Source organism: Onychomys torridus, chromosome 13, assembly GCF_903995425.1.
Source record: "Onychomys torridus chromosome 13, mOncTor1.1, whole genome shotgun sequence".
Taxonomy (NCBI): Eukaryota; Metazoa; Chordata; class Mammalia; order Rodentia; family Cricetidae; genus Onychomys; species Onychomys torridus.
Genome location: NC_050455.1, coordinates 35743140 through 35770650, shown reverse-complemented (window position 1 = coordinate 35770650; position 27511 = coordinate 35743140). Strand labels below are relative to the sequence as shown.

The 27511-nt window shown below is 44.6% G+C and overlaps 1 protein-coding gene across 1 annotated transcript in view; it reads right to left on the bottom strand.

The window, feature by feature from the left end:
* Lvrn (laeverin) overlaps window positions 1-16675 on the bottom strand; it is a 62193-nt gene extending 45518 nt beyond the window's left edge. The window contains exons 1-3 of the mRNA XM_036204991.1: window positions 15885-16675; window positions 3151-3293; window positions 1443-1582 (exon numbers count right to left, since the gene is read on the bottom strand). Coding sequence (XP_036060884.1) covers window positions 1443-1582; window positions 3151-3293; window positions 15885-16585 — 984 coding nt within the window. The 5' untranslated portion in view covers window positions 16586-16675. The remainder of the gene's footprint in view (window positions 1-1442; window positions 1583-3150; window positions 3294-15884) is intronic.
* Window positions 16676-27511: the final 10836 nt, after the last annotated feature.

Genomic DNA, 27511 nt, shown 5'->3' with positions numbered 1-27511 from the left:
TTCTGAGATAAGCTGAACACTACTCCAGGCTTGCGTTTGGTTTACCTCATTGAACACACAGTAAATCGACTCACTTAGTAGTGCTCAGCCATGGCCAAGCACAGCATTCCACTGATAAGCTCAACCCAAGTCTCCCTCTCTGGCCAAGAAGGTTAACTTTCTCTTGTTCCTTTTTGTTTCTTCGGCAGCTGGCAGTCTTTATAGTAGAGCGATCTTTGGGGAAGAAACTGATTTTGTCCTTTGGCAAGAATTGCTGATAGAGAAGAGGACTGACCGAAAGCTGTTTGGTGTCGGTGCGAGGGACCACCCCTGGGTCTCTCATTAGCTATGGGATATGAGAAGTCTGCTACTTCTTGCCAGGCTCAAACCATGCTTCTAAACCATGCCTACGCAGATTCACTAATCTATGCCACGATTTCCGACTAGGCCAGTGTTACATCCGTGAATGTCAAGGACCTCCTGGTAATTATTCAGCCAGAGGAACAGGGCTGGGAGCCAGCAGCTCAGGAAGATGATAAGCAGCTGCTTGCATCCAACACTGTGAGAGTGACTCATTAGGCTGGGAGGACTAGAGCAGTGATGAGCTTGGCTCACCACCAGCCTTCTTGTCCCCATTCGTCAATAGTAGGAGCCTGGAAGATCTCAGGCCAGCTCCAGGGATGTTCAGCTTAACTGCACAGCTTGACCTTTCTCACCCCATGAAGCCAAGAAAATCAGAAGGAACTGGGCATGCGGCACTGGCCTTAGTTACCTCTGTATTCCCTAATAGGGAACAAGTAAGTGTGGAAAACACTGTACGACAACCATGATACTTTCTGAAAAATCTTCTGCTGTTTGAGAATACAACTAGATGAAAACTAAGAATTTCAGGACAAAGCCTGCTCATCTCCTTTTACATGACTCTGGAGGAGTCTTGTTCACCCAGAGCTATGGGACACCCACAGGGCCTAGCCCCTAAATGGGAATGTCAGCCTGCACATGCCTCTCCAGTGACTTACTTACAGTTGCCGCTGGCTATTGTCTGCTTTTATGGTTCAGGACTGGGACCATCCTGGTTGGTAAACACTTTGAATCTGATCCAGTAAGCAACATATCTTCCAGAGCTAGCTAAGCCATTGTCTGCAGTCTCCTGCCTTCTTGGAAAGTAGAAACAGGAAGTGGATGCCTAGAACCTGCCTTGAGGGCTGGGATTAATGTGCAGAAACAGGATCTCACTACGTAGCCCAGGTTGGCCTCAAACCCATGATCTGTGATCTCTTAGGTACTGGGATTACAAGTGTATGCTACCACATCCGGATTGTTACATCACATTCTACAAAGCTACATTTCCATGGGACTTGGCAGGATGGGAGGAGGGGGGAACAGTGGGTAATACAGGTACAGTAAGTGAATAACATGCAGCCAGCACATTGTTCCTTATCTGCAGGCTCTTCCCTACTCACCTCCTTGCCTCTCTCAGTTCTGCTGACATGGTCAAAATCACATATAGCAAGTGCAACTAGGTATGTTGGCATTCGGGGTGTGGTATGGAAGGTGGTGACCGTCCATCTGCTTCCATTCACATCCATTCTTTCAGACTGACCTGAAGGAATATTTTAGTCCAAATCACTGTAAACCTAGATAACATGCAGCCTTGAAACAATTTGTCAAGATGGTTGCCAACCAGTCACTCCTTCCTACGTACTCCCTGTGGTCTAGGAGATTGGATTCCTCTATCTAAGCCATCAACACCAGATCAGATTGCTGTGAGCCATTGTCATCCAGGATCCAAACACAAAGTTAGCAATAAGGAGATTTAAAAAAAATGTTAATTACCTTGAAATATCACACTATAACTCAAAAACATACAAAATTAGTATGCTGTTCAAAAGTATTCATGTGTGTACATGTTGAGTGTGTGTGTGTGTGTGTGTGTGTGTGTGTGCGTGCGCGCACGCACGCGTGCACTGAACATCTTGCTCAATTGTTCTCCATCTTGTCTTTTGAGATAGGGACTCTTAGCCTGGAGCTCCCTGGTTCAGGTAGACTGGCCAGCAAAACCCCAGGGAACCCCCTGCCTCTGTCTCCCCAATACTGAGATTACAGCTGAACTCCACCATGCCTGGCTTTTTACATGGGCAGTGGAGATCCTACTGTTTGTGTGGCAAGTATTTATTGACCAAGCCATTTCCCCAGTCCCCAGAACTATTTTATAGTACTTTCTAGTATAATGAGAACTACTCTGCTATTATCCTTACCTACTACATATATGTATCAAATCATCACACTTTATCCCACAAATGTGTACAATTGTTACAATGATTTTTAAATGAATAAAAAGTATATTTGAAGGACCCAATGATGGGATCTTAGGCCTGAATTGGCATCCTGAGTGATGGGAGATTAACTGAATGTCAAACCCATGTAGTCTATAAGTTTTCCCCCGAACCGATACCCTCTCTTTCCACCTGCTTCGATTTCCTAGTTTAGCACAGCATTTGCTCTAGAGCTGACTGAGTCCAAAGTGAATCAGAAACTGCAAGTCCACCTTTAGTGGGTTTCAGAGGACTCTTCAGCAGCAGCTGCAGTCTGGAGCCTGAAGCTGAAATCGCAAACTCAAATGTTGCTGAGGGCTGGACATCTGACATGGGGTAGGATACAGAAACAGGGGACTGAGGTAGTTTACGTTTGGCTCAGGTTACCATAAAGAGGCTACCCATTCTTAGCTTTCCTTCATTAAAGTCAGAGCAATGCTGTAGGTCCAGTGTTAACTGAATGTTAGAGTTACCAAGGGAACAAAACAATCTAGGTTTTTATATGATATCTCTAGACCTTTAAAAGTTAGAAACCAATGCAGTCAAGATAAAGAAGTCACCCAAGGTGAGTAAAACACATCTATGTAACCGCTGACACCAGCTGCATCAGACTGGTCTTATCAGTAAGGGTCCATAGCTGAAGCACTAACAGGCAGGTAGACTGGCAGCGGGTAGAGCCTGTATCGTGTCCTCAGATCCCCATACAGAAAGAGCAGGGATTTATCTTCTCTAAGTGTGATGGCTGATGCTAGTCTCATGTGACTGCTCTCCACAGTTACAACAGATGAAGGCTACTCACACACTGCTTAGAGAAGGCTACTCATACACTCACACAATGGCAGGAAGCAGTACTTACCTAGCTGTGGCATATTAGAAAGAGCCACATACCCAGGATGGTGAATAATCGTAATATTAAAAGTTGCCTTCAGAGCTGGCTCGTCAAAACAGGGGAAAACGTTCCTGGCAAATGTTGGTTCCATTTGAGATGCAATCAGGGCTCTGAAATACATTTGGGGGAATTTTTTTTCTTAGATCAATGGAAACAAATACAGAGAGACAGAGACAGAGAGAGACAGAGAGAGAGAGAGATACAGAGAGAGAGAGAGAAGAGGGGAGGGGAGGGGAGGGGAGGGGAGGGGAGAGGAGAGGAGAGGGGTGGGATATAACTAAACCTGGTACATGAAAGAGCTTGCATTGTATTGTCTTTCTCACTGCCCTCTCTAACACACACACACACACACACACACACACACACACACACACACACACACACTGCAATTCCTACAGCATCTTAGGGTTCTTGTAAGACCTAAAATGAAAAAGGTCTCTTTAACTTTCAACCACAAAATAATTTTTGTCTCGTTGCATCATAAACCTTTAAACGGTTTATAAGCCAAACAGGAACAAACAGAAACACGGGATGTCAGAATGCCAGTCTGTGGGAAACCAGGACGGCTTCTTTGAGAATCATCTGTTGCTTTCATTGTCACCAAAGGGCGCGTCAGTCTGAAGAATGTCTATGTTTTTTTTTTTTCTTTTTTCCCCCTCTTTCTCAAATGTTCCCTCTTCTTTCTAATTGAAAACTTACAGTTCTATTTTGGACCCCTCTGGGGGTAAACTGTATGGGTGCATGCCAACTGAACATGGTGTCCTTCAGTCACGGATAGATTCGCCACATCCCTGTGGTGGCTTCTCCTGCTTCCATGGAAAAATACACAGCATAACACACTGCCATGATGTGCTGGAGATTTATAGTGAAAGCTTAGGGACAAACCCCATGACATCAGGTTCCCCCCCACCCCCAGCACATCCTGCCTGAGTGTCCTGAAGAGCATGGCTCTCAGCCAACAGCTTGCTCCTTAATTTTGTTATTCCGTTTGCCAAGACAAGGTGACCTAGGAACCTGGCTGCAGAGGACAATAGTGAATGTGAACTTCCCTTTCAGCTGAGGTCCTGGGCTTACCATCCGTCATATGTTACTCTTGCTTCAGGCCCATTTCATAGATAAATAAAGTTAAAACCTACACAAACATCTTGAGAGGGACTGTCACACCTGTTTTTACCTCTGTAAATCCCTTACACTGTGAAAGAGCCTCTTCGCCTACATTTTTTAAAAAAATCTGCTCATCTCTAGGAGGGACACTCAAGTAGTTGAGACATTCAGAAACCTCTCACGAAAAATAAGAAAGAGCCATCTTACAGACGGCCTGTTGGAGGTGTCCAAACTTTGCTGTGACAAAGCTGTAATTTGCCACCAGCCTGTTATGCCTGGCTCCTTTCCCACATTCTATTATAGTCTTGCTTGTGCAGACTGGAAGGGAGCCTGTGGTCCCACAGTAGCCAATTTGGCTACAAGACCTGGTCATTCTGCTACCAACCGAGCCGTTCTGGGAAAGTCACAGTTTGCGCTTCCATTCTCCGTGTGGAAAACGTGACACTCTTCTTTGTGTTGCTACTTGAGCACACACAGTCTTTCAGGTATTATTAGTGAACAACTGAGAGACAGATTACCTGTGAGCCCTACATCTTCCACTCTCACCAGCCACGCGCAATAGTAACGAAGCTTAGAAGAGACCCAGGAGTCCTAAGTTAACAGGTGGGCTGATCATCATCAACAGGTAACATGTTAATAGGTGAGTTAACAGGTGGGTTGATCATCAATAGGTGAGTTAACAGGTGGGTTGATCATCATTAGCGGTAAACTCAGTTCCAAAGTTGCCAAAATTGTACCTGACCACAAATGAATACAAAATCATCTTTCCCCAATTACAAACTACCAGCAGCTAGGGGCATTATCTTTTTTTTTCCATTTTATTTGTCTCCATTTACAATAGAACCTGTCTTCTCAGCAGTTGAATAAGCATTTGCTCAGCATTGGGGCTGCTATAAAATACAGTCAGCTTTACTAATATATATATATATATATATATTAGTGATATATGTGTGTGTGTGTGTGTGTGTGTGTGTGTGTGTGTGTGTGTGCATTACAGTCAAAATGGCCTGTGTTATGACAGGGGTCGCTGTGTCTGAGAGGAGAGATAATGAATCAACATTGCATGTTCGTTTTCAGTCACCTGAGTTCTCCGCTAAGATGAGCAGAATTTAAAAAAAAAAAATTAAAGCCATGTAACTTTAAGAAAGGTGCTTCACATCTCTAGACACCTTTTTCCTTAGAATGTGTGAATGGAGCAAGATGATCTGAATGGCCACTGAGATCTCTAAAACCATGATTCTGAGTGAGGGGGTGAAAAAGAGGGCTAAACACACCTATCAAAATGTAGACAAAGCCTATGAGGGGCCCTGATGACGTCGCCTGGAGTTGTTAGGAGGCAACCCCTCAAGGGTTCACCCATGCCGCTTGAGACGTTCATACCCCCTGAAACTGTGGAACACTCTGAACATATGGTGACACAGTAGTGCCAAAGAGCATGCTTTGTAAAGTGAAAAGGCACATCTCATTACAGAGAACATCTTCAGATACCCGGGAAGCCAAATGCTGAACACAAACCACAGAAAGAGAAGTTGGACAGCATCTCCTCCCTCTGTCATAACTTCACAAAGTTTACGAATCTCAAGTTGGCTGCAAGATGGACAACAGGAAGAACATCGCCACCTTAGCAAACCGAACACAGTAAATGCTTCCAAGTCTGTGATTCAAGTCTCCAGAGAAGTGAAAGAAAAGGTCTTGTCCCGTGTTTTCTGTAAGTATTTCCCTACCCAGGAAACAGTTTGAGAAAAGTCGCTACAACTCCCAGCCCTTCTGGCTCTTCAGCTTAGCTGCAAAGGCCAGAGGCAAGCAGCAGCCACATGATCTTGCTATGCCACATCTGGGAATCTCATAGTGAGTGTCTTTGCTTTCTCACTCTGCCTGTGGAGAGAGAAGCTGTCTAGCCTTCTGAACACAGGGTGATCAACCACTCTCTCTTTCTTTCCAGTTTCACTGGAACATGCTATTATGGTGCCCGTTATGTCTTTTTTCAGAGTGGTCAGCTGGTGAAGGAAATGCTGTAAGAGAATTTGTCTCCTACTGGTTCAGTACTGTAGAATGTCTCTCCCATCCTCTTGTCTTGTTCTAGAATCATGACCTCACCACTCTCTGGAACTAGAAGGAATCTTCATGACCAAGATCCACATCATGCATTGGGGAGTAGGTCTATTTCCTTTGAAAAGATATCAATTACATGCATTCTAAATCATTTCATTCCAAATTATTTTATAAATTCCATATGTCTACATCTCCTTTAATAAGTGCTAAATAACAGAGCTGGTCAGAGATTAAGTAAAATTCTTCAAGAGTTAGGATACTCCACTCCTTAAATATTTTCATACAACACACACCCAGAAATCAAAACGTTTAGTAGAGCCAGATGTTCAACCACTGGACTGTGGTTCAAGGATTGTCCCATGAATCATGTTTGTTTATTACTTGTTGTAAGTGGATCTGAAAACTATAGTTTCTACCAGGCAACAAAATATAATAGCTGCCAAATTCCAAAGAGAGATGCCAAATTAGGTTAGGAAGTTCTTCAAAGCAAATGGCCTTGGGATTCAGAAGGCTCCTCTCTGGGCAGCTCAGATGTAAGTGGGCTCAGGAGAGCCAGGGAGTGAAGACAAGCCAGAGAAGAGAAGTCTCAGCAGGCAGTGGGTGGTTGGGGTTTTTGTTTTGTTTCTGTTTTTTTGTTTTTTTGGGTTTTTTTGTTTGTTTGTTTTTTAACCAAGACTCACTTGCTGTTAGGGAGCTAGAAGGAGGCACCTAGCTCTACCCTTGGGCTAGGGGAGAGGAGAGTCTCAGAAGTTTTCCTGGTCCTTCCTGGCCCACGGTCAGGACAAATCTCTCCCATTTGCATCCCCCAAGTAAACCCCTGGAGACTTATATTACTTATAAACTGTGAGGCCGTGGCAGGCTGCTTGCTTTCTATTCTTATATCTTAAATTAACCCATTTCTATAAATCTATACCTTGCCACGTGGCTCGTGGCTTACCGGTATCTTACATCATGCTTCTCCTCGGGGCAGCTGGCAGGGTCTCCCGACTCAGACTTCTTCCACCCAGCATTCTCCTCTCTCCTTCTCCCGCCTACACTATCCTTCCTGCCTGGCTACTGGCCAATCAGCGTTTTATTTATCAATCAATCAATCATAGCAACACATATTTATAGTACGGGACATCCCACAGCACATGGATATTCCTTAAACCTGAAAGACGAAAGGCCGATGCTCATTCACCCTGAATGTAATGGAAACTGACCCAGAGCCTGGGCTCTGCTCCTACCCACTGGGGACCTAAGAGGCCACTGCACAGCTGGCTGCTTTGGAGGCAGAGCCAGAAAAATGCTGCTGCCTCCAGATGCATGGCAATCCTAGGCAAGGGAAGGGTGAGAGCCCTCAGTAGAACTTTGGAGCCCAAGACACTGTGAACCATAGAGGGTACTTCCTTGGATCCTGCCCAGTAGGGCCACCTGGAAGAGGACTAAGCAGCATAAAGACACATTCCCTGATTCCTGGGTCAGAAACCGGTGAAGTGACCACTCATGCAGAGCAATCAGGAAGCCTCTGGCTGAGCCAAGGCAAGGCTAGGAGAAAGACAAGTGACAAGAAATCTAGGAAGTGTTGAAGAGACACATGGGCTAGGAAAGTGAGGTATCTGTTAGGCTAGAGTGAGCAAACAACAGGAAGACTAGTTCTGGTAAGATGTACATACTTGTAGGTGAAGTTTTCCTGGTCCTGCCCAGCTCCCACAGCCCTGCAGCTGCTTGGACCCAAGTAAACACACAGAGGCTTATATTAATTAAAACTGCTCAGCCATTAGCTCAGGCTAACTATTGACTAGCTCTTACACTTAAATTAACCCATAATTCTTATTTATGTTTAGTCATGTTGCTTGGTACCTTTTCTCAGTTCTGCTCTTTGCATCTTGCTTTCTCTGTGTCTGGCTGGCGACTCCTCACTCTGCCCAGAATTCTCTTCTCTGCTTGTCCCGCCTATCCTTCCTGCCTAGCTACTGGCCAATCAGCACTTTATTTATTAACCAATCAGAGCAACACATTCACAGCACATTCTCTCGGTGCCTGTCTCACCAGAGCCCTGTGATATCGGACCAGCAGCTATTGAGATGGGCGAGGAGGGATGGAAGCGTAAAATCAAGAGATGATAATTGCACCTGCCCTACTGCATGCGTCAACCACAAATCAGGTCCTGGAGGTGGGAGGAAGGATGCAGGAGCAAAGGGGAGCATCAACAGCAAATATGTTTATTATTGTAGTAAGGTTTTCTTGGCTTTGCCTTAGACTATATTTAAGTCTTAGTGGTTGTCAGTCATCTGCCAGTTGGTGCCAGAGGGGTTGAGGATACCACAAGGACATGGTCCAGAGAATCGACTAACTCAGGCTCACAGAGACTGAAGTGACAATCGGGGAACCTGTATGGGTCTGAGCTAGGTCCTCTGCATATACATTATGGTTGTGTGGCTTGGTGTTCTTGTGGGACTCCTAATAGTGAAAGTGGGGGTGTCTGTGACTCTGCCTACCCTTGGGACCCTCTTCCTCCTACAAGGTTGCCTCCTCCAGCCTTGATTTGAGGGTTTGTGCCTAGACTTACTGTTACTTGTCATGCCATACTTGGTTGATATCCCTGGGATGACTGCCCTTTTCTGAAGGGAAATGGAATGAGAGTGGATCTGGAGGAGAGAGGAGGTACACACAAGGGGGGTTGGGGGTGGGTGGTGGGTGGACTGCAGTCAGGATGCAATATATGAGAAAAGAATAAATAATTAAGAAAAGAATAAACACAGAACTATATGAGCTTCACAAGGGGAAAAGTTAGAAACTTAACTCCTATAGAGAACAGTGGAGAAATCAAAGCTGTTTTTACATAATATGAGTTCATGATATGCTAGTCACATTTCTTTTCAAAGGATATGGGAGGGCTAGCAAAATCACCTCCCAGAGAAACTTTGTCACACAAAATATGAGTTCAACACCTACCCCAGCAATGAAATTACCTCTTCCCTCCACATCAACACCATGTGCCTGGGCACTACAGGCCACTGACCTTGTTTTGAGACATGCAAATTCTTTCTCAGCATTGCTCGGTCTTCTATTTTAAAGATGTGTCACACTGTGTTATATTTCTTAGTGTAAAAAAGCAACTTCAAGAAAGTCTTCTAAACCCCTGTTCCCGCTGCCTGACTCTGATCATGCTACTGTCTCCTTTATTTGTTCTCAATAAAGATCGGAATTTTCTGCGACTCCTCTGTACTTCCTTCCCTGGAGCTTTCTCATTTCCTCTCTCCAATTTCCTCCCAGCTACTTCTTATCTTTTGTCACGATCCAAATCAAGACTATTCCTAAGAATTCAAGAGTATGGTTGTATGCTTGTTCTAATTAAGTTAAAAAGTAGGGGCCAGCAAGGTGGCTCTGTAGGTTAAGACACTGGCTGCCGAGCTGGATGACATACGTTTGGTCCCCAGGACCCATATTTGGAAGGAGAAAGCCAACTCCCAAAAGTTGTCTCCTGAGCATCTTACACACAAATGCATGCATGGAGTAGATAAATGTAATTTTTAAAAACTTTAAACGGCTTTACAGCACAAAGGAACTAGCAAAAGCCTGACATCTTAATTTACAGATATGACTCTCGTTCTCTGAGAACCTGAAACAAGTTAAGTGATACCAGAATCGATAAAACTGCCTCCATATTCTAAAAATATGAAATAATTGGGACTAAGTATAGTAAAGCATGTTTATGAATAAAACATTTCTAAAGGTAATTAATTTTGGGGGGATAGGGTCTTATTATGTAGCCCTGGCTAGCCTCAAACCCACAGAGATCCGCCTGCCTCTGCTTCCCAAGTGCTGGGATTAAAGGATGTACCATCACACCTAGCTCTGAAAGCTAATGGAAGAAGACTTAAATAAATGGAACATTTAGGAAGACAGTGTCTGGGTAGTGAACTAAAGAGGCCCTAGTGTAAAAAAAATGTTGTAGAGTTGATCTCAGCCAGCTTAAAAACAAGGCTCAAAAAGTCCAAAGGGACCATAAAGTAACTCCAGGGCCTATCTGAGTGAGATAAATACAGCAAAAAGACAGCACCCCTATTTGAATGGCTAAGAGAGAAAGGCCTGCCAATACCAAGTGTTGGCAAAGATATGGAACACTAGAATTCTTGGATACTACTGATGAAAATGGCGAGTGTTCAAATGCCTTGGAAAAGAACTTCTTAGATTCTTCAAACATCTGCCTACCATGTAAGCAGCCATTCTACCCTTGATATAGTATTTACTCAGAAGAAGTGAATTTACAGATCTGTATGTGGATATTTCTGGAAGATTTCTTTATAACAGCCACACACTGGAAATAATGCAACTATAAGTGTGTATGAGAACAAATGGAAACTTGTTTTTAATATTATGATATGTAGGTTAAAAGTAAAAGGATAGTGAAAAATACATCGTGGGACCATCAGGCATTGTAAAGCTGGGGTAGGAAGAACTGGAGAAGACTGGTGTAGAATGTGCCCTGCCCTGGACAGGCTTTCAGACACTGCTGTGGGCAGTTCAAGAAGGTGCTGACGTGTTTGTTCGTGGTTTTTTGTTTTTTGGGTTTTGTTGGGTTTTGTTGGTTTGTTTGTTTGTTTCTTTCTTTGTTTGTTTGTTTTTTGAGACAGAGTTTCTCTGTGTAACAACTCTGGCTGTCCTGGAACTTGCTTTGTAGACCAGGCTAGCCTCGAACTCACAGAGATACACCTGCCTTTGCCTCCTGAGTGTTGGGATTAAAAACAGAGTGGACAACAACTGAGTTGTTGTTTATGCTACAACAGAAGGAGGTGACCACAAGCAGTTAGTATTGTTTTAAACATTATTTTCCTCGGTGCATGCCTGTAATCCCAACACTTGGAAAGGTGATATGGGAGGATAGTGATTTGGAGGCCAGCCTGGATTGGACAGCAAGGGCCTGTCTCAAAACAAAACTAAAAATATATGTATATTTCACAATTAGACACAACCTTTGGCATCCATCCTTGCCTTACAAGGGTCTTGCAAACGGTCAGTGAAGACGTAGCTGCAAAGACTGTCATAACAAATATTGTCACAGTATCACCCCACTGAAGTTACTTCAGGAGCTTCTGCTGCTCCACACAAGGGGTTAATGATTCGAATAAGGGTTTAGAGGGTGGGTCAATGTCATCTCCAAGGAGCAGAAACTGATTCCCAGTGTTGTTCTACTAGAGGGACTGACTTAACCTGCAGAAACCTACGTCATAAAGAGTTTTACTTCTTTAAAGGGCCAGAGTCAAGTTGTATCTATTCTGTAGGTTAGAATGTTTGGTTGACTCGTGTAGTACATACCAAACAAAACAAAACAAAACAAAAAACAAAAAACAAACAAAAAAACCCCAGACTTTTTATGACAAAGCAACCATCACCAACGGAACCAATGTCCTTCTAGATAGGAACATAATAGACATCCTCTGCGATGGGATCCAAAGGTCAGCAGCACGTGTACAAAGCAGAGTTGGGAGCACGATTGTTTTATAGAGTCCTCAATAATTGCTAGGATGCTATAATGAAACAGAATGCTGCAACTCAGTCGTTTGTGCTGGGTGGTGAGATGCTGGTCGGCTGTCAGCAATGTTTACTTTCCAGAACTCAGAGATGTAAAACAAACTGATTGAAAGCAGTTTCTTCACACTCTGGCATCTACATTTTCACTTGAGACACAGTGGGGAAATGCAAGCTCATCAGTTAGAGGATCTTCGTTATTACTGTGCAAATCAATCAATCTTGTTCCGGGGAAAGTCAACACCAAACCCAAGCTTCTTTTCAAGGACTTACCAGTTCTTTAGGATAAGAAATCTAAGCTGCATTTTTCTGCTCCCATATGTCATTGTGAAAAAAGAAAAAAAAAAGAGAGAGAGAGAGAAGAATTCTTGGTAAGAGAAGAGTTTTCAAACTGACCAGATTGATGAGACTGGATTTTCTGGACCGGTGTGGTGTGTGTGCCATTCCTTCCCAATAATCAAGGCTCAGTGCTTCCCAATGATGCTAAGATCCAATTCTGGGATCCTATATGTTCAGCCTGAACCTCGCTAAGCTCCCTTTGAAGTCATCTTGGACAACCACTTCTATAGTATCCACCACAATGGTTATTTTTTTTTTTTCTTGGCATGGTTTAGCTACCAGCCAATACAATCCACCCACATGAGAAATTCTAGACCCCTCAGACCTCTAACAGATCATAAAAACCACTTGCACTGTTTAGGGACTGTGACCTATGACACTTCTATTCTGTGAATCAGAAGCCAGGCTTGTCGTAGCACCAGGCTAACAAGGCTCCCTGGGAACTGCTTTGCCTATGCTCCTACATAGGATTAATATGACCTGGATTAATCTGACCTCAAGGTCAATCTACAGCCAAAATGGCAGATGCAGACACTCCTCCCTTGCTTATGGTTAGGACAGTTCTGAAGGGTGGCTCAGTCTCCAGAACTTTTCTGGATAGGGCTTTATTTGATTTCATATCTTACATTGACTTTCTTCCCAGTCAAACTCCCCCAGACTATATCTGTTCTTTTCCTAGGAATACTTTCTAAGACACTACTTTCAGGGGACTGGAATGAAGACTCAGAGGTTAAAAGCACAGGCTGCTTTTCCAGAGGATCTGGTGCAGGTATCCAGGTGATCAGCTTTCTCTAACTCCAGCCCTAGGAGATCAGATGCCCTCTTCTGGCTTCCACAGGCACCAGGCAAGCACATGGTGCACAGACATGTATGTAGGTAAAGCATGCATACATATAAAATAAAATAATCAGCATTATTTGTAATAGAAAGAACTGGAAAAAACCTAAATGCCCCTCAACTAAAAATGGATAAAGAAAATGTGGCACATATACACAATGGAGTACTACTCAGCAGTAAAAAATAATGATATCATGAAATATGCAGGCAAATGGATAGAATTAGAAATTATCATCTTGAGTGAGGTAACCCAGACTCAGAAGGACAAACATAGTATGTACTCACTCATATGTGGATACTAGATGTGAGGGAAGGGACGGCCAGACAGCAACCCATAGATCCAGAGAGGCTAGCTAACAGGAAAAGACCCTAGGAGGGACACATGGATGACCCATCGAACGAGAAGTGGAGGAGACTGGGTGTGGAGTGGACTGGGTGTGGAGGGGTGGCAGAGGGTGAGAAGTGGGGAATGAGAACATAGGGAAATGGGAGGGTCAAACTGGAACAAGGACAGAGTGGGAGGGCAGGGAGGGAGACACCATGATAGATGAGGACATCACGGGAATAGGAAGAGGCAGGGTGCCGGGAGGCAGATGCAGAGATCCACGGCCAGGAAGTATAGGTGGGGTAAGCAGAGAAGAGAATTCTGGGAAGTGGAAGGCGGAAGTGGAGAGAGCTGCCAGCCGCTGCCATGACAAGCGAGATGTAAGGTACAGGTAAGCCACGAGCCATGTGGAAAGTTATAGATTAATAGAAATGGGTTAATTTAAGATAGAAGAAGTAGATAGCAAGAAGCCTGCCATGGCCATACAGTTTATACGTAATATAAGCGTCTGAGTGATTATTTTATATGTGGGTTGTGGGACCGTGGGGGCTTGGTGGCACCTGGAGAGAAGCTCTCCAGCTACACTCAGGACACAAGCCAAGATTTGTGGACAGTAGAAACCTCTGCCAGGTGTGTCCTGCATGTCACCTCTTTCCCCTGCAGGACTAAGGCACACTTGTGTCAAGCCATTTTCAGTAGAGTAGAGCTTGGCTCACACATCATTTTTTTTTTTTTCCGGAGCTGAGGACCGAACCCAGGGCCTTGTGCTTGCTAGGCAAGCGCTCTACCACTGAGCTAAATCCCCAACCCCCACACATCATTCTTTTTTTTAAAAAAAAATTTATTATTATGTATACAGTATTCTGCCTGCACGCATCCCTGCAGGCCAGAAGAGGGCACCAGATCTCATTACAGATGGTTGGGAGCCACCATGTGGTTGCTGGGAATCGAACTCAGGACCTCTGGAAGAGCATTGGTGCTCTTAACCTCTGAGCCATCTCTCCAGCCCGAATTTGTTGTTGTTGTTGTTGTTGTTGTTGTTGTTATTGTTTTGGTTTTTTGTTTTTGTTTTTCGAGACAGGGTTTCTCTGTGTAGCTTTGCCTTTCCTGGAACTCACTTGGTAGCCCACGCTGGCCTCGAACCCACAGAGATCCACCTGGCTCTGCCTCCCAAGTGCTGGGATTACAGGCATGTGCCACCACCGCCCAGAAAATATTATTATTATTATTATTATTATTATTATTATTATTATAGCTGAGGATGGAACCCAGGGCCTTGCACTTGCTAGGCAAGCCCTCTAACACTGAGCTAAATCCCCAACCCCCACGCATCATCCTTAAGAGACAATTTCAAGTTGCTTTTCAAGAACTGATGCACTGAAAAGGGAAAACCAAATACATCTTCCTTTCAAAGTTAAAACCACATATCCACTGAGGCAACTCATTAAACTTATTTAAGACTGTTGAAACTTTGGCGGGGGAAGTGTGAGAGGAGGTACTTGGGCATAGTTCCTGCCCCCACCATCTAAGAACGTTTTCTCTAATAATGGGCAAAGAGCACCACATTGTGTTGCAAGTGATCCTCCAATGCACTGATGGAGAAGTTATCATCCAATTTTCACAACATTGGCAGGGTTTCAGGAGTGTGACCTCAGAGCACCGTGAGAAGAGATTCTTGAGGGGTGGAGAAAATGCCCCCTGTCAGAGACATTGTGGCAAACGAGCATAAGAAGCACATATGGACAAATCCCAGCAGAGGAATTCCAGAAGTGCCAGACTCTGAAGATCGGCAGAACGTGCCAAAAGCCACAGATTGCCAGCAAAAAGGAGATGAGGGCCCTGGTAGCAGTGGGGCAGATAAATGAATTGCTATTCTGAAGTTTTTGCAAAACCTTAGTAAAGCCAACAATAAACAAATAAGCAAACAAAAAAGAATATAGGAACAAACAACCCTGCTGTATCTGTTCGTGGAGCCACAGCTATCCTGGTTAGATAGAGCAAGGCAGAGCAGAACTTAATGAGCAGGGCTTAGTGCCCAGCGCTGTGCGAGCAGAGAATCTTAGACCAAAGAAGGATGCTTCTAGCTTCTCCAGCTCTAAGGCCAGAAGCCCTGGCAGGTTCTGATCCCTTCGGTGGGGTGAGGGTCCAAACAGCTGTGTTTCTAGGGAGTTCTTAAGTATTAACAGTTGTTGTTGGTCAAAGTACTAATCCTGAAGAAGAGAAGAATTTGTATAGTGAGTAGAGAAAGACTCTCTTCAAACAACAAGAATAAACGATAAACTCGGGAGGTGAAAACCACCTCAAAGCTGACGCACAGGTTGGATGGGCAGAAGTATCGCTGAAAAGTAACAAGAGGAAGAACCTGGATCTCAACATCTTTCCTCTAACAGTTTCAGAGGAGGGGAAAGAAGGAAGCCTTCGCCTTTGGCTCTAGGAGAGGAAAAAATGTCTTTCTTTGGGGCAGAAGATGCATCACAGGGATGAACACCGCTGGGTAGGGATGCATGCGGACTGGGCTATAAGCCCTTACCTGTGCTCACCCTGGTCGGTGTAGAAGTTCAGGAAGAGCCCCTCTGAGGTGTCCTGAAGCACTTGGCCAGAGAAGCCGAGGTTCAGCTCATATGTGCTACCTGGATGCAAGGCCTGGCCCAGATCCAGCACCATGTATTGCATGTCCAGCGCGAACCACACATTGTCCACTGGCACGCGGCCTATAGTGGCGTTCCTTGTGTCCAGGGCCAGGGGACCCCACACTTCCACTTGCTTGTAATTCAGAAAGAAGCTGTGCAGCAGTAATCTCGAGGTGGCCACTGTGCAGCGTACAGTGATGTTCACGCGACCTGTGAAGGTCAAACTCGGCATGGACAGGTCATCGGGCCGTAGCTGGGGCCACAGCTCCAGATCATAGTGAAGCGGGACAAGCCAGGGCGGCAGGCGCAGATGGTCCCAGGGCCCCGACGGAGGTCGCCAGTCTTGAGAGGTGGTGGCCAATGCTGGCTCAGGTGCAGTCTCTGGTGTCCGGGTTGGTGGCCCCTGCTCCTGTCCGCCAGGAGGGGATAACGCGGTGCCTTTCACCCCGGGGCTATCCTGCTGTGAAGGCTGGACGCGCGCGCAGTTGCCGTACAGGGCAGCCAGAGCCACCAACACCATCAAGAGCGCGGCCGTCAGCCCGGCCAGCAGAAGGGCCACCCCGCGGCTCACATAGATACCAGAGCTGGAAGGGAGACTCATGGCAGGAGTCTGGGGTGGGCGAGATGGGAGACTAGAGACCGTGGCAGCGGGTCAAACCCAGGACGGGATGCGGAGCGATGGGACCCCTGCCCAGTCCCTCCTCTCTTGTACCGTCCCTCCTCCTCCAGGAGCCTGGGAAGAAGGCATCTGGGACCATGGTTTTCCCCTCCCCTAACCAGATCCAGATCCCTGCCTACCTACCCCCGCCCCATCAGAGACTGGGAGGAAGGGCGGACCCCTCACCCCAGGGCGCGCGCCCCTTTGGTCCTTGCGGGAAGGCACGGTCAAACCAACCCATCTGGACGTCATCGATGGTTTTTTGTTTTTGTTTTTGGATCAGGGAACTGGCTGGAGTGTGTGTGAGCTGTGACTAGCAGGTGAAGGAAAAAGTCAGGTTCTGAGTGAGGGGAATGTAGGGGGGTTTGATGACATTCTCTGAACTGCAAAGAGCGACCACGCCGTAGTAACGCCCGAACCAAAGCTGATGTCCCCAAGTCGCTACTAGCTTAAGTAGCGCACGCATCCGGCTCAGACAGCAAGCGTAAGCTTGGAAGTTTTGCTGGGATCTGGGGACCAAAATCAAAGCAAATCAAATAAACAAACAAAATCAGGGAGCAGGGAACGATAGCTAGCTCGTGGAAAGGAGAAAGATTAGTGGACCATAGCGTCCGCTTAGGTCCGCAACTTTGGAACAGGATTTGGCTCTCCGCTTCCGCACAAGGGAAAAGGAACTCCTGCTTATAAAAGACCGATCATTTCAGGCCAAGAAGATAAAGCGGTTTCTCCACCCAGAAACCAAGGGGCTGAACTGTTTACTGGCAGTGACCAGCCTAGTGAGTTCTTTGGCATGCCAGGCATCTGTTCGCTATTTAGCCTGAGTGCCTGGGCGGGTTCTCCGCCTGTGCGCGGTGTCCTGTCCTGAGTCTTCAGGCACGCGAGCACAAAGCTGGTGGGCGAATTGAAAAAAAAAAAAAAAAAAAAAAAAAAAAAACAAAAACAAAAACAAAAACCACCACGGTTAAGATCTGTGGAAGGCTGAAGATTCATTTCAGAGTATCCCGTCTTTAAGGTCTTCTTTCCCCATCCAGTGTCTTTTGGGGGCGTGGAGGGGGATCTTTTGCCTGGTAGCTATAAAAGGGGATTAGCATTCCTGGCTTGCCCTTAATTCTTCCAATGATGAAATCCGTTTAGCTTAGGGCGGACTATGGTGAACCTAGTGGGAAATGTGTGTTTCCTCTTTCCGATGGAAATCAATCACATCAACACCTCTAAATCAGGGAGGTGGAAGCCAGTTTGACAGGGAGCTCAGAGGGATGCCCTGTCATCTGTGGTCCAGGCTCCCTGTCCTTGCTTGGGTTTGCTTCTTCAGAAAAGGAGAAGTCCTGTTTAAAAACAATTATCACCACAGTGCTTGAGTCTTAGAAGACCCTGGGTGGCGATGAGGAGAAAGATTCCCTATACCGTCACAGATATGCTGCTGGGATTGGGATCTAAGGTCACAGCAGGCTTTCTGGGTTTAAGTCACCAGACGGAACTTGTGACTAAGCTAATTAATTAATTACACTGGCAAGACCCTCTCAATTCTCCCTCCCACCCCGACTCCTGGGCTGAACACGAGGACTACACCACTGAGCTACATCCCCAGGATATTTTGTCTGGAGTCCAGACTCCTCGAGGAAAGGTAAAAGAAAAAAATGTGAGTAGGGGGAGGAGTCAAAAACTGGGGAGGGAGCCTCCTCCAATTGTGTGTGTAGAAAACCACTGGAAAATGTGTGTTCCTACTTGTGACTGGTCTTGAGGCACTTCTGCTTAATGTGGTGGCTAAGGCAAAAATGCCAAGTGCCTGGGTAAGGTTTGAGAAGTTGTTTTAGATAGATAGATGATAGATAGATAGATAGATAGATAGACGAGAGAGAGACAGAGACAGAGAATCCTAGGATTCGAGACATAGACACAATGGCCAGTTCTTCTCATGTATATACGTGTATTTTACAGATATTTTCTTTGAGGTGATTACGGACATTTATTCAAAATTTCATAAAAATCAGTGAAATTGAAGCAATCATTTAAAATCTCCCAACTGAAAACGTTCTGTTCCATATGGATTCACTGGGGGATTTGACCAGAATCTCAAAGAAGAACTAACAGCAGACTATCTCAAACTATCCTATAACTTAAGAAAAGGAAGAACATTCCCAGAATCCTTTTGTGAAGTTAGTTACCCCAGCACCAAAACCAGATGAAAAGACAGCAACAAGAGAAAGTTAAATTGCAGACCAACCTCCCCGACCAACAGAGATGCAGAAGTTCTCAACAAAATACTCACAATCTGAACTCAAGGACACATCAAAAAGAGCATTCACCATGATCAAGTTCACTCTATTCCAGAGGTTTGGGAAGAGTCCAATATGTACAGATCAATAAATGTTACACATCATGTAAGTGGACTCAAGATACAGATTCAATGTAATTATAAAGAAAATTCTTCAAAGAAATAGAAAAATCTGAAAATCAATCCAGAACCACAAAAAATCTGGGTAGATAAAGCAATCCTGAGCAAAAAGAATACTGGTGGAACTATCACCATACCCAACTTCAAGTTCTACTGTCAACCTTAGCAATAAAAACAGCATTGTACTGGAACAAAAACAGACACATAGATGGAGAGAGTTGAAGAGAGGATCGAGACATGCGACCACACAACTAAAGTCATCTGAGGTTTTGACACAGATGCCAATAATACACATTGAAAAAAAATAGCCACCTCAACAAATTGTTCTGGGGAAAATGGATATCTGCATGCACAAAAATGAAACTCCACCCTTCTCTCTCACTTGGGACAGAAATCTACTCAAAATAGATTAAGAACTTCAGTAGAGGATTTGAAACCACTTTAGGAAAAAGTAAAGAGTACATTTCAACACATAGGCATAAATAAGGACTCTCTAAACAGGACTCAGATTGCTCAGCAAATAAGACCAATAATCAACAAATGGAACTTCAGGAAATTGCCACTCTTCTACTATGGCAGTGGATGCTGTTGAGTAAAGAAACAACCTAAAGAATGGGAGAGAGAAATTGCTAGTTACCCATCTGTCTTGGTTCATTTCTGTCAACCTGACACAGCCAGAGTCATGTGGGGGAAAGGAACCCCAACTGAGGAGACCTCCCCACCAGATCGACCTATGGGCACCTTCTGGATTGATGATGATATGGGAGAATCCAGCTCACTGTGGATAGAGTCACCCTTGGACAGCTGGGCCTGGATACTATAAGAAAGCAGGCTGAGCAAGCCATAGGGAGCAAGCCAGTAAGCAGCAACCCTCCGTGGCTTCTGCTTCAATTCCTGCCTCCAGGTTCCCGCTGGAGTTCCAGCCATGGCTTCCCTCGGTGATAAAGAGTGACCAGAGAGGGTTATAAGATGAAATAAACCCTTCCCTCTCCAAGTTGCTCTTGGTCATGGTGTTTATCAGAGCGATAGAAACCCTAAGACAGACACTGGGACCAGATTTATGGGATATTGCTGCGGGATATTGCCTACCCATGTTTGGGGGATGACTGTGGAGACTTGGAACATTAATGTTGAAAGTGGTGCAGATGATGGAGGCTGGCTTGTGAAGTTTCAGAAGGAAGTTTGAGAGTTCCTTAAAGACTCTATTGGGGATATTAGATACTTTAAGAATCTGCTGTTCCTCCTTGTGAATTATTGGGCAAGGGAATTCCAGAAACTCCCCCCAAAACAATACAGGCTATTACCTTTGCTCTAGGATTACCCATCAGAACTACATGGTAAGATCCTGCTGCAGAAAACATCATGCACTTTACGGACATAGAGAAATCGAGCTGGGATTCAGGTATCTTTCATAGAGCCTGGAGGTGCCATGAAGGCCACTGGGGAAGAAACGTCATCAGTGGTCTTACACAGTGGTGGACCCTGCATGCTACAATACAGATCTACCAGGCAAGGTGTGCCCACTGGTGCAATACTCAAATGGCTGTTATGTGGGTAACCAATGTCTTTATGATTGGATTTGAGGCTTGCTCCACAGGAGGAAACCTGGACTGCAAACCATGAGTGGGGAATTCATAAGCCCTAGGGAGGAATTTACTATGGTTGTTTGCTAAATGGACATGTTGTCAAGATAATTTCTAAATATTTATGTTTATACTCAGATAAATGCTGCTCTCAATCTTTGCCGAAGAAAATTCTTTTTGCAGTGGGCCATGATTAATACAGAGACACATCAAAGTGATGACAGTGAGTGCTGAGCACTCAGCCCCAAACAGGATGTCTCTCTCTCCCTCCCTCCCTCCCTCACCTCCCTCCTCTCTTACACACACACACACACATACACACATACACACATACACACACGACTCAGAGAATATTGCAGAAGAGGAGGGAGACAGGAAGAATACAAGAACCGCAGAATGGGAAGGAGTTCTGTAAATGCCGTCTTTTTTTAAATTATTATTATGTATACAGAAGGGGGTGCCAGATCTTATTATAGATGGTTGTGAGCCACCATGTGGGTGCTGGGAATTGAACTCAGGACCTCTGGTAGAGCAGCCGGTGCTCTTAACCTCTGAGCCATCTCTCCAGCCCAAATGCTGTCTTTTGACATGATGTGGCTATTGTACTCCTGAGTTCAAAGTAGCTGTGATTACCTGCACAAAACCTCAGGATAAAGACTCATGAGGCCCCACTATGTCTGTGGAGCTGTGGGCAGTTGGTGGCTGCTGAGGAAGAAGGACACATCTTTCTTCAGGGATGAAGCCTCTGGCACATTGTACATGCCCTCACAACTCTGACCCCTGCTCACGCCAGGGATCCAGACTAAACTCAGTAAGTCATAAAGAAAGAGTTGAACAGGAGTCAGTCGGAGAGGTGGGATAGGGGTAAAAGAAAAAGACCTGTTCTATATACTACAATAAAATAATCAGATTGGGGGGGAAGGCCAGACACAAGTACTATTTATAATTTCATAAATCTGAGAAGGCAGTCTTACACGGGCAAAGTGTAGAATAGAAATTAACAGGAACTTGAAGGAATGGGAAGGGGACTCTACTGTTAACATATACAGAAGTTTTCTTAGAGATGATGAGAAGTTTTAGGGACAGATTTTGGATCCACAGCACTGTGGATATATTTAATGGCACCAAATTGTTTAACTAGCAATGATTTGAATAATTGAGTCTCACTTTCCCACAAAAGGACTTTAATCTCAGGAACCATTACTTACTAAGGCCCAAGGATATACAGACACATTGGCTTCAGGTTACATTAGACTCATATTGTTTAGTCTCAGGAATGTCTATGGGTAACTGTATCTGGGGCTTTGGGAAATAACACTTGAAATACTAAGGAAAAATGATGAACTTTCTGAAAAAAAAATATTGGACTAGAAGAAACTTTTAAAAGAAAACATTTTTAAATGTTTTTCACCCAGCTGCACAACCTTCCACCTACAATTTGTCCAGCCTACAAGATGTGCTGGGGTAAAGGTAACACAGAAATTCTGGGAGTGGCCAACCTAAGAGCCATGCCACAAGACAAGGCTCACTCTGACACTATCTGGAGTACCAGGAACCAGAGGCTGGATGGCCCAGAGACCTAGAATAGAACCAAACATGACTAGGGGAGCAAAAGTCAATATAATGATGCCTAAAAATATTCTGCTATACTCATAGCTTGGTACCTAGTCTTCAGAGAACCTTGATCCAGCAACTGAAGGAAACAGATGCAGACCCACAGTCAACCATTGGGCGGAAGAGGAGAGGGAGGCTTATAGGAGCCAGAGGAATCAAGACTACTCCAAGAAAACCCACAGAATTGACCGTCCTGGGACAACAGGAACTCACAGAGACTGAACCAACAACCAGGGAGCCTGCATGGGACTGACCTAGGCCCTCTGCATGTATGTCACAGTTGTGTAACTTGGTCTTCTTGCAGGACTCCTAACAGTGGGAGCAGCTTTTGGGACCCTATCCTCAGACTTGGTTGCCTTGTTCAGCCCTAATATGAGGGGAGGTGCCTAGTCTTAGTGCAACTTGATAGGCTGTGTTTAGTTGATAATCATGGGAGGCCTGCCCTTTTCTGAATAGACACAGAGGAGGAGTGGAGGGGGATGACTGGAAGGAGAGAAGGAAGGGGAAGCTTTTTAGTTTCATGAGGTCTCATTTATTAATTGTTGTTCTTAATGCCTGCACTATCGGGATCCTGTTCAGAAAGTCCTTTGCTGTGCTAGTGAGTTCAAGCCTATCAGATTCAGGGTGTCTGATCTCAGGTTGAGGTCCTTGATCCATTTGGAGTTGAGTTTTTCCCTAAATGTCTCCTGTGATTTCTCACTTTTCATCTCTGATGTTATTAATTTTGATCAACTCTTTCTTCCTTCTCTGCAATCTGTTGGCCACTGGGCCACACGGACAGAAGGACAGAAGCCATAAGCAGGGCTTAGTCTGGCCTCTGAGAATGATGGCAGTAGCCTTCCAGGAGATTGCGTCAGTGTTACAGCTCAACCTGAATCCAGACTGAGGGAGATACATAGGACAGGAACAGCAGCTGGGACATCACCTAACTTGCACTAGGCAGCACGTTCCTATCATAAAGCTCCTAGTACAACGTCTAGTTATCATATGTGACAACATGGTCCTATCATACATAAGGCTCCTAACACAATGTATGATTACCATCTATGGGCAGCAGGGGCAAGCTTTTGCAGGGAATTGTATCAAGGATCACAGGAGGTAAGTCAGGCTTCTGGGCTTAGAGACATTCTCCAAATAAGCTTAGGTAGAGAGCAGGAAGCCTTTACTGTGGGGGATGGAGTCCTCCATATTGCCTCTAGCTCTGAGTGAGCTGTCAGGACATGGTAGACTGCAACCTCTGACCAGGAGGGCCTCCCAACAGATGTATGTGAATGTGGAGATCAGATGACAGATTTAGAAAGTTGGTTCTTGACTTTAATTTGTTTTGAGGTAGGATCTCCCTTATTTAATCACTTTGTTCCAAACTTTACACTAACTGTCCCCATTAGCTTTTGGTGATTATCTTGTCTACTCTTCCCATCTCACCATAAAAGTGTTGGGATTACAGATGTGTGCTACCACATCTGGCTGTGGTAGCATTGGGCTTTTATAGAAAATGAATTTACTCACAGACCCATCTTCCCTGGCTCCTGGTGGTATTATTTTTATTCTTTCCTAAGATGATTTGATATTTCAGTGACAAACTGAAGAAAGTTGGACTTGAAGGTCTTGTGTTTCACAGAACATGCATATAGTTCATCTTCTTAAAGACATTTGGCACAGAAACCATGACCTGAGTGTTGACACAGCACCACACATAACACTACAGCAGCAAAACAAGTCAAATAATTATTTACAGAAAGAACAATGGAATTCAAGTGATTGAGGAGTTTACTTTTCCCACAACATAACACTGATATGATATTTTAATTAGTATTACTGAATTAATATACTTAAAATGAAGATAGACTCTGTGTAAATCAATACTGTTTACTAAACTGGAAAATATACAGTCTGGCTTTAGCAACTTAAATACAATTAAAATAAAACTATTTCCAAAGAGGAAACAATCATGATTGTTTTCTTCTCTGCAATATCTTGCACACAATCTGGTATGATAACCACAAATATGAAAAACCCTCTAAAACCAGAAAAAGAAAACACATGAAAAAGTAAACATCTTAGGTAACAGTACTAATGTCACATACTAAATATGCACTCATTTCTTTTAGCTGTTCATATTACTACATAAGATCACATAAAATTTTATCTTCAATTAATATCTTGTGTGACCACCTGATTATTTAGATGGAAGATTGATGCATCAGGAGAACAAACACCTCAGACGAAACTGTTTGAGCTGCTCTTGCTGCCAATGAATCTTGACCTTTGGTTAAAGTTTAGTCATAAAGAATCCTAGTAAACAATGGCTCAAACTAGACAGAACATTTTTTAAACAATAATCCAGAGGTAGGTAGTATATCCAAGATGAGTAGGCAGGCTCTTCCATAGCCATCATCAAGCTATCATGCTCAACTTGCACACACCAGTGCCACACCAGCAACTTGGTCCCAGAAAAGGAAGAGCAAGGAAGTGTGGGGTACATATTCTCCATTGGGGAACCACTAGGGAAGTGACATTGTTGCACAAGTCCTTCTTGCTTCTATTCCAATGGTAAGGAACTGTAGCTCTAAGGAAACCCTGGGGAAAGCTGCATGCCTATGTATCTCCAGTGTTGAGTGGAAGGCATGTCAGTGAATGAAGAAAGGAAAAGGTGGGCACCAGGAGAAATTATACTATTTGCCATCCTTGAAGGAATAGTGATACCATCCTTCTTGTCTTGGAATTAGAGAGAGAGAGAGAGAGAGAGAGAGAGAGAGAGAGAGAGAGAGAGAAAACCATGACAGAGCTACTTCAGAGAGCATGCTGTAGTGTTGAGTACTCTTTTCCCCTAGAAACGCACAGAACACACTCTGGGCCACTAACATTTGTCACACAGGATATATACCATATTGCCGGGTGCACTTTCAGTTCCTGCTCTGAGGTCACCACCCAACCCAGCTCCCAATAGTTTAAGGAGGTGCTGTTGATGGCACCTCACCCAGTCTGCCCATAGTGCAGATGTCTTTAGACTACATCAAGGGACATTTCAATATTTCTGTAAATCAAGACAACACTTCTAAAATAAAAGTGGGAGATTCACACATCCAAGTAGAGAACGGAAAGGCTGGCCAAGAAGTGGATGTGTTTCTTCCTGGTTTTCTCATTTCTTCACTAATGAGCTTTTCTGTGACTTAAGAGAATCAACACAAGATCAAGAATAATGAAAAAGGGTTGTTCCAGTGTTTGTGTATTTTAATTCTCATAATCTCTGGCATCCCACCAGCTGGATTTGGCTAGTGGGAGGTACCATTGTGAGAGACAAAGGGCGGAAGAGAAGCCACCTGAAGCCCTCTTCCTGGCTCCTGGAGGCCTCCCACTGTGAGTCTATGAATACAGCACCGTCCTGTGACTACAGCTCAGACTGAGCGGCCTTCTGCAATCAGCCTCCTCCAGGCTCTGGCAATCCTGTTTCTTCTCACTCCTTAAGGTCTGAGTGTGACAATGATTTCTCAATGCTGCTAGTCCCTTCTTGTGTAATGTTTTCTTTCTGTTCCCTTAATTCTGGTCATACTTTCAGGATTAGTCCGTTTATTAAATTTCCCTCAATTATGCCACGACTCTGTCATTCATTTTTTGGTTGGGACGTGACACAGTAGTTTCATCAGATATTGTTCCAGGAAATAGACTCTCAAATATGACTATGGGTGTGGATAGTGTTAGGTCTCCAAGAAACCCGGGACAAATGGCTGACCCAGGTGCCTACTTGACATATCATCTATCTGGCCTCCAGGCTCTCTGAGGATACCTGTTACAGAGTCCTGGTTCCTCAGCACTTCTCATCCCTGCCCTGCCCCTACCCTAACCATCTCTAGCCCCTGAGCTTCCCTTCCTTCCCCAGCTTCTCTTGTCCATGAAACCCAGCCATTTTGGCTATGTGGCCTCTTGGTTCTTGGTCCTCTCTTGTTTCTCTTTGACCTCTTGGTATTCTTTTGTCTCCCTCTCTCTTCTCTTCCTCTCTTGCTCTCCTCACCTCTCTCCTCTAATGGCCCAGTTCAGTCTGCTGATCATGCTGTCTGGACTCTTCCAGATGCCTCTGGTTGTTCTCTTCCTCATATCCACAATAAAACTTTCCCCTCAACCATACCTCAGAGTGGCCATGTCCACGTTGTCACTCAGATGTCTCAACCATTTTAAGAGTTTATAATTGCCCTCCTCTGTCAGGCCATGAGTGCTTGCTCAAATTCTCACCAAATGGTGGCAGAGCATGAACAACAGATATAAAGGAAACACTGGAAGGCTGAGTGGTTGAAGAATTTGGCTATCCCAGTACGTATGGTGATTATAAGATTGTAGAGCATCATGACTTTTGATTAGCATGGAGAAAGTCTAGAAAGAAAAAGCCAAACTCAAGGATTTCAACTCTCAACTCGGAGTACAAGTGAACAGTCAGGAAATCAGTGTGATCACCTTACTGAAGTTCCAAGACAGAACTGTATGGATTAGGCCTAGAGTTGCAGTACAAAGTAAATGTTCGACTAAGCAGGCCTTCAATGCTGAGGCAAAGGGTGCTTCAGAAGGATTGGGATACTGGGACAGGGGATACTCCACACAGACAAAAATGAGAACTTTAAACCATTATATTCTCCTGAGCATTCTTTACCAGTGGACGCAGCTCTCTTCCTCCTGAAACAGCCTTCTTTTGTAGGAAAAGAGCCTGTGGAGGAGATGAGCAGAGCTCTGGGTGCCCTCCACATAAAGGGTCTGCCCCACCACTCTGACTGGGGCTTTGGCTTTGTAGAACAATTGGAGTACGAGTGTGAACATTAATACCCAGGCTCTACGCCTGCATAAGGAGGTGTGTTGATGTAGAACAATGAGAAGATCAGAGAACAACATGTCTCATGTGAGTATTACCTTAAATCAGCATGTTAGCATCTTCCAGGAAGTACAACCTCACATAACATGTAGAAGAAACACCATATCCACCACAGGAGGCAACTAAGCCACACTCCTGCCTCAGAGCCATTTTGACATCCAAGTGAGCCCACACACAACACAAAGGTTAAGGAGAGAGAGCATGTGGCCTCAATCAGACTTGGGGGATCCCAACAAAATGAACCTAGTTCCCCAAATGATATCAGCTATCAAAGACAGAGGGGACTTGAAAAATTTAAAAAGATGTTCTGAAGGACATCCCACTGAGATACAAGCTGGCCCACATATAAGAATTCCACCGGCCAGCCCTGGAATTCTGCTTCTGGATATGATAATGCAACTGGAGCTAAACTTTCCCTC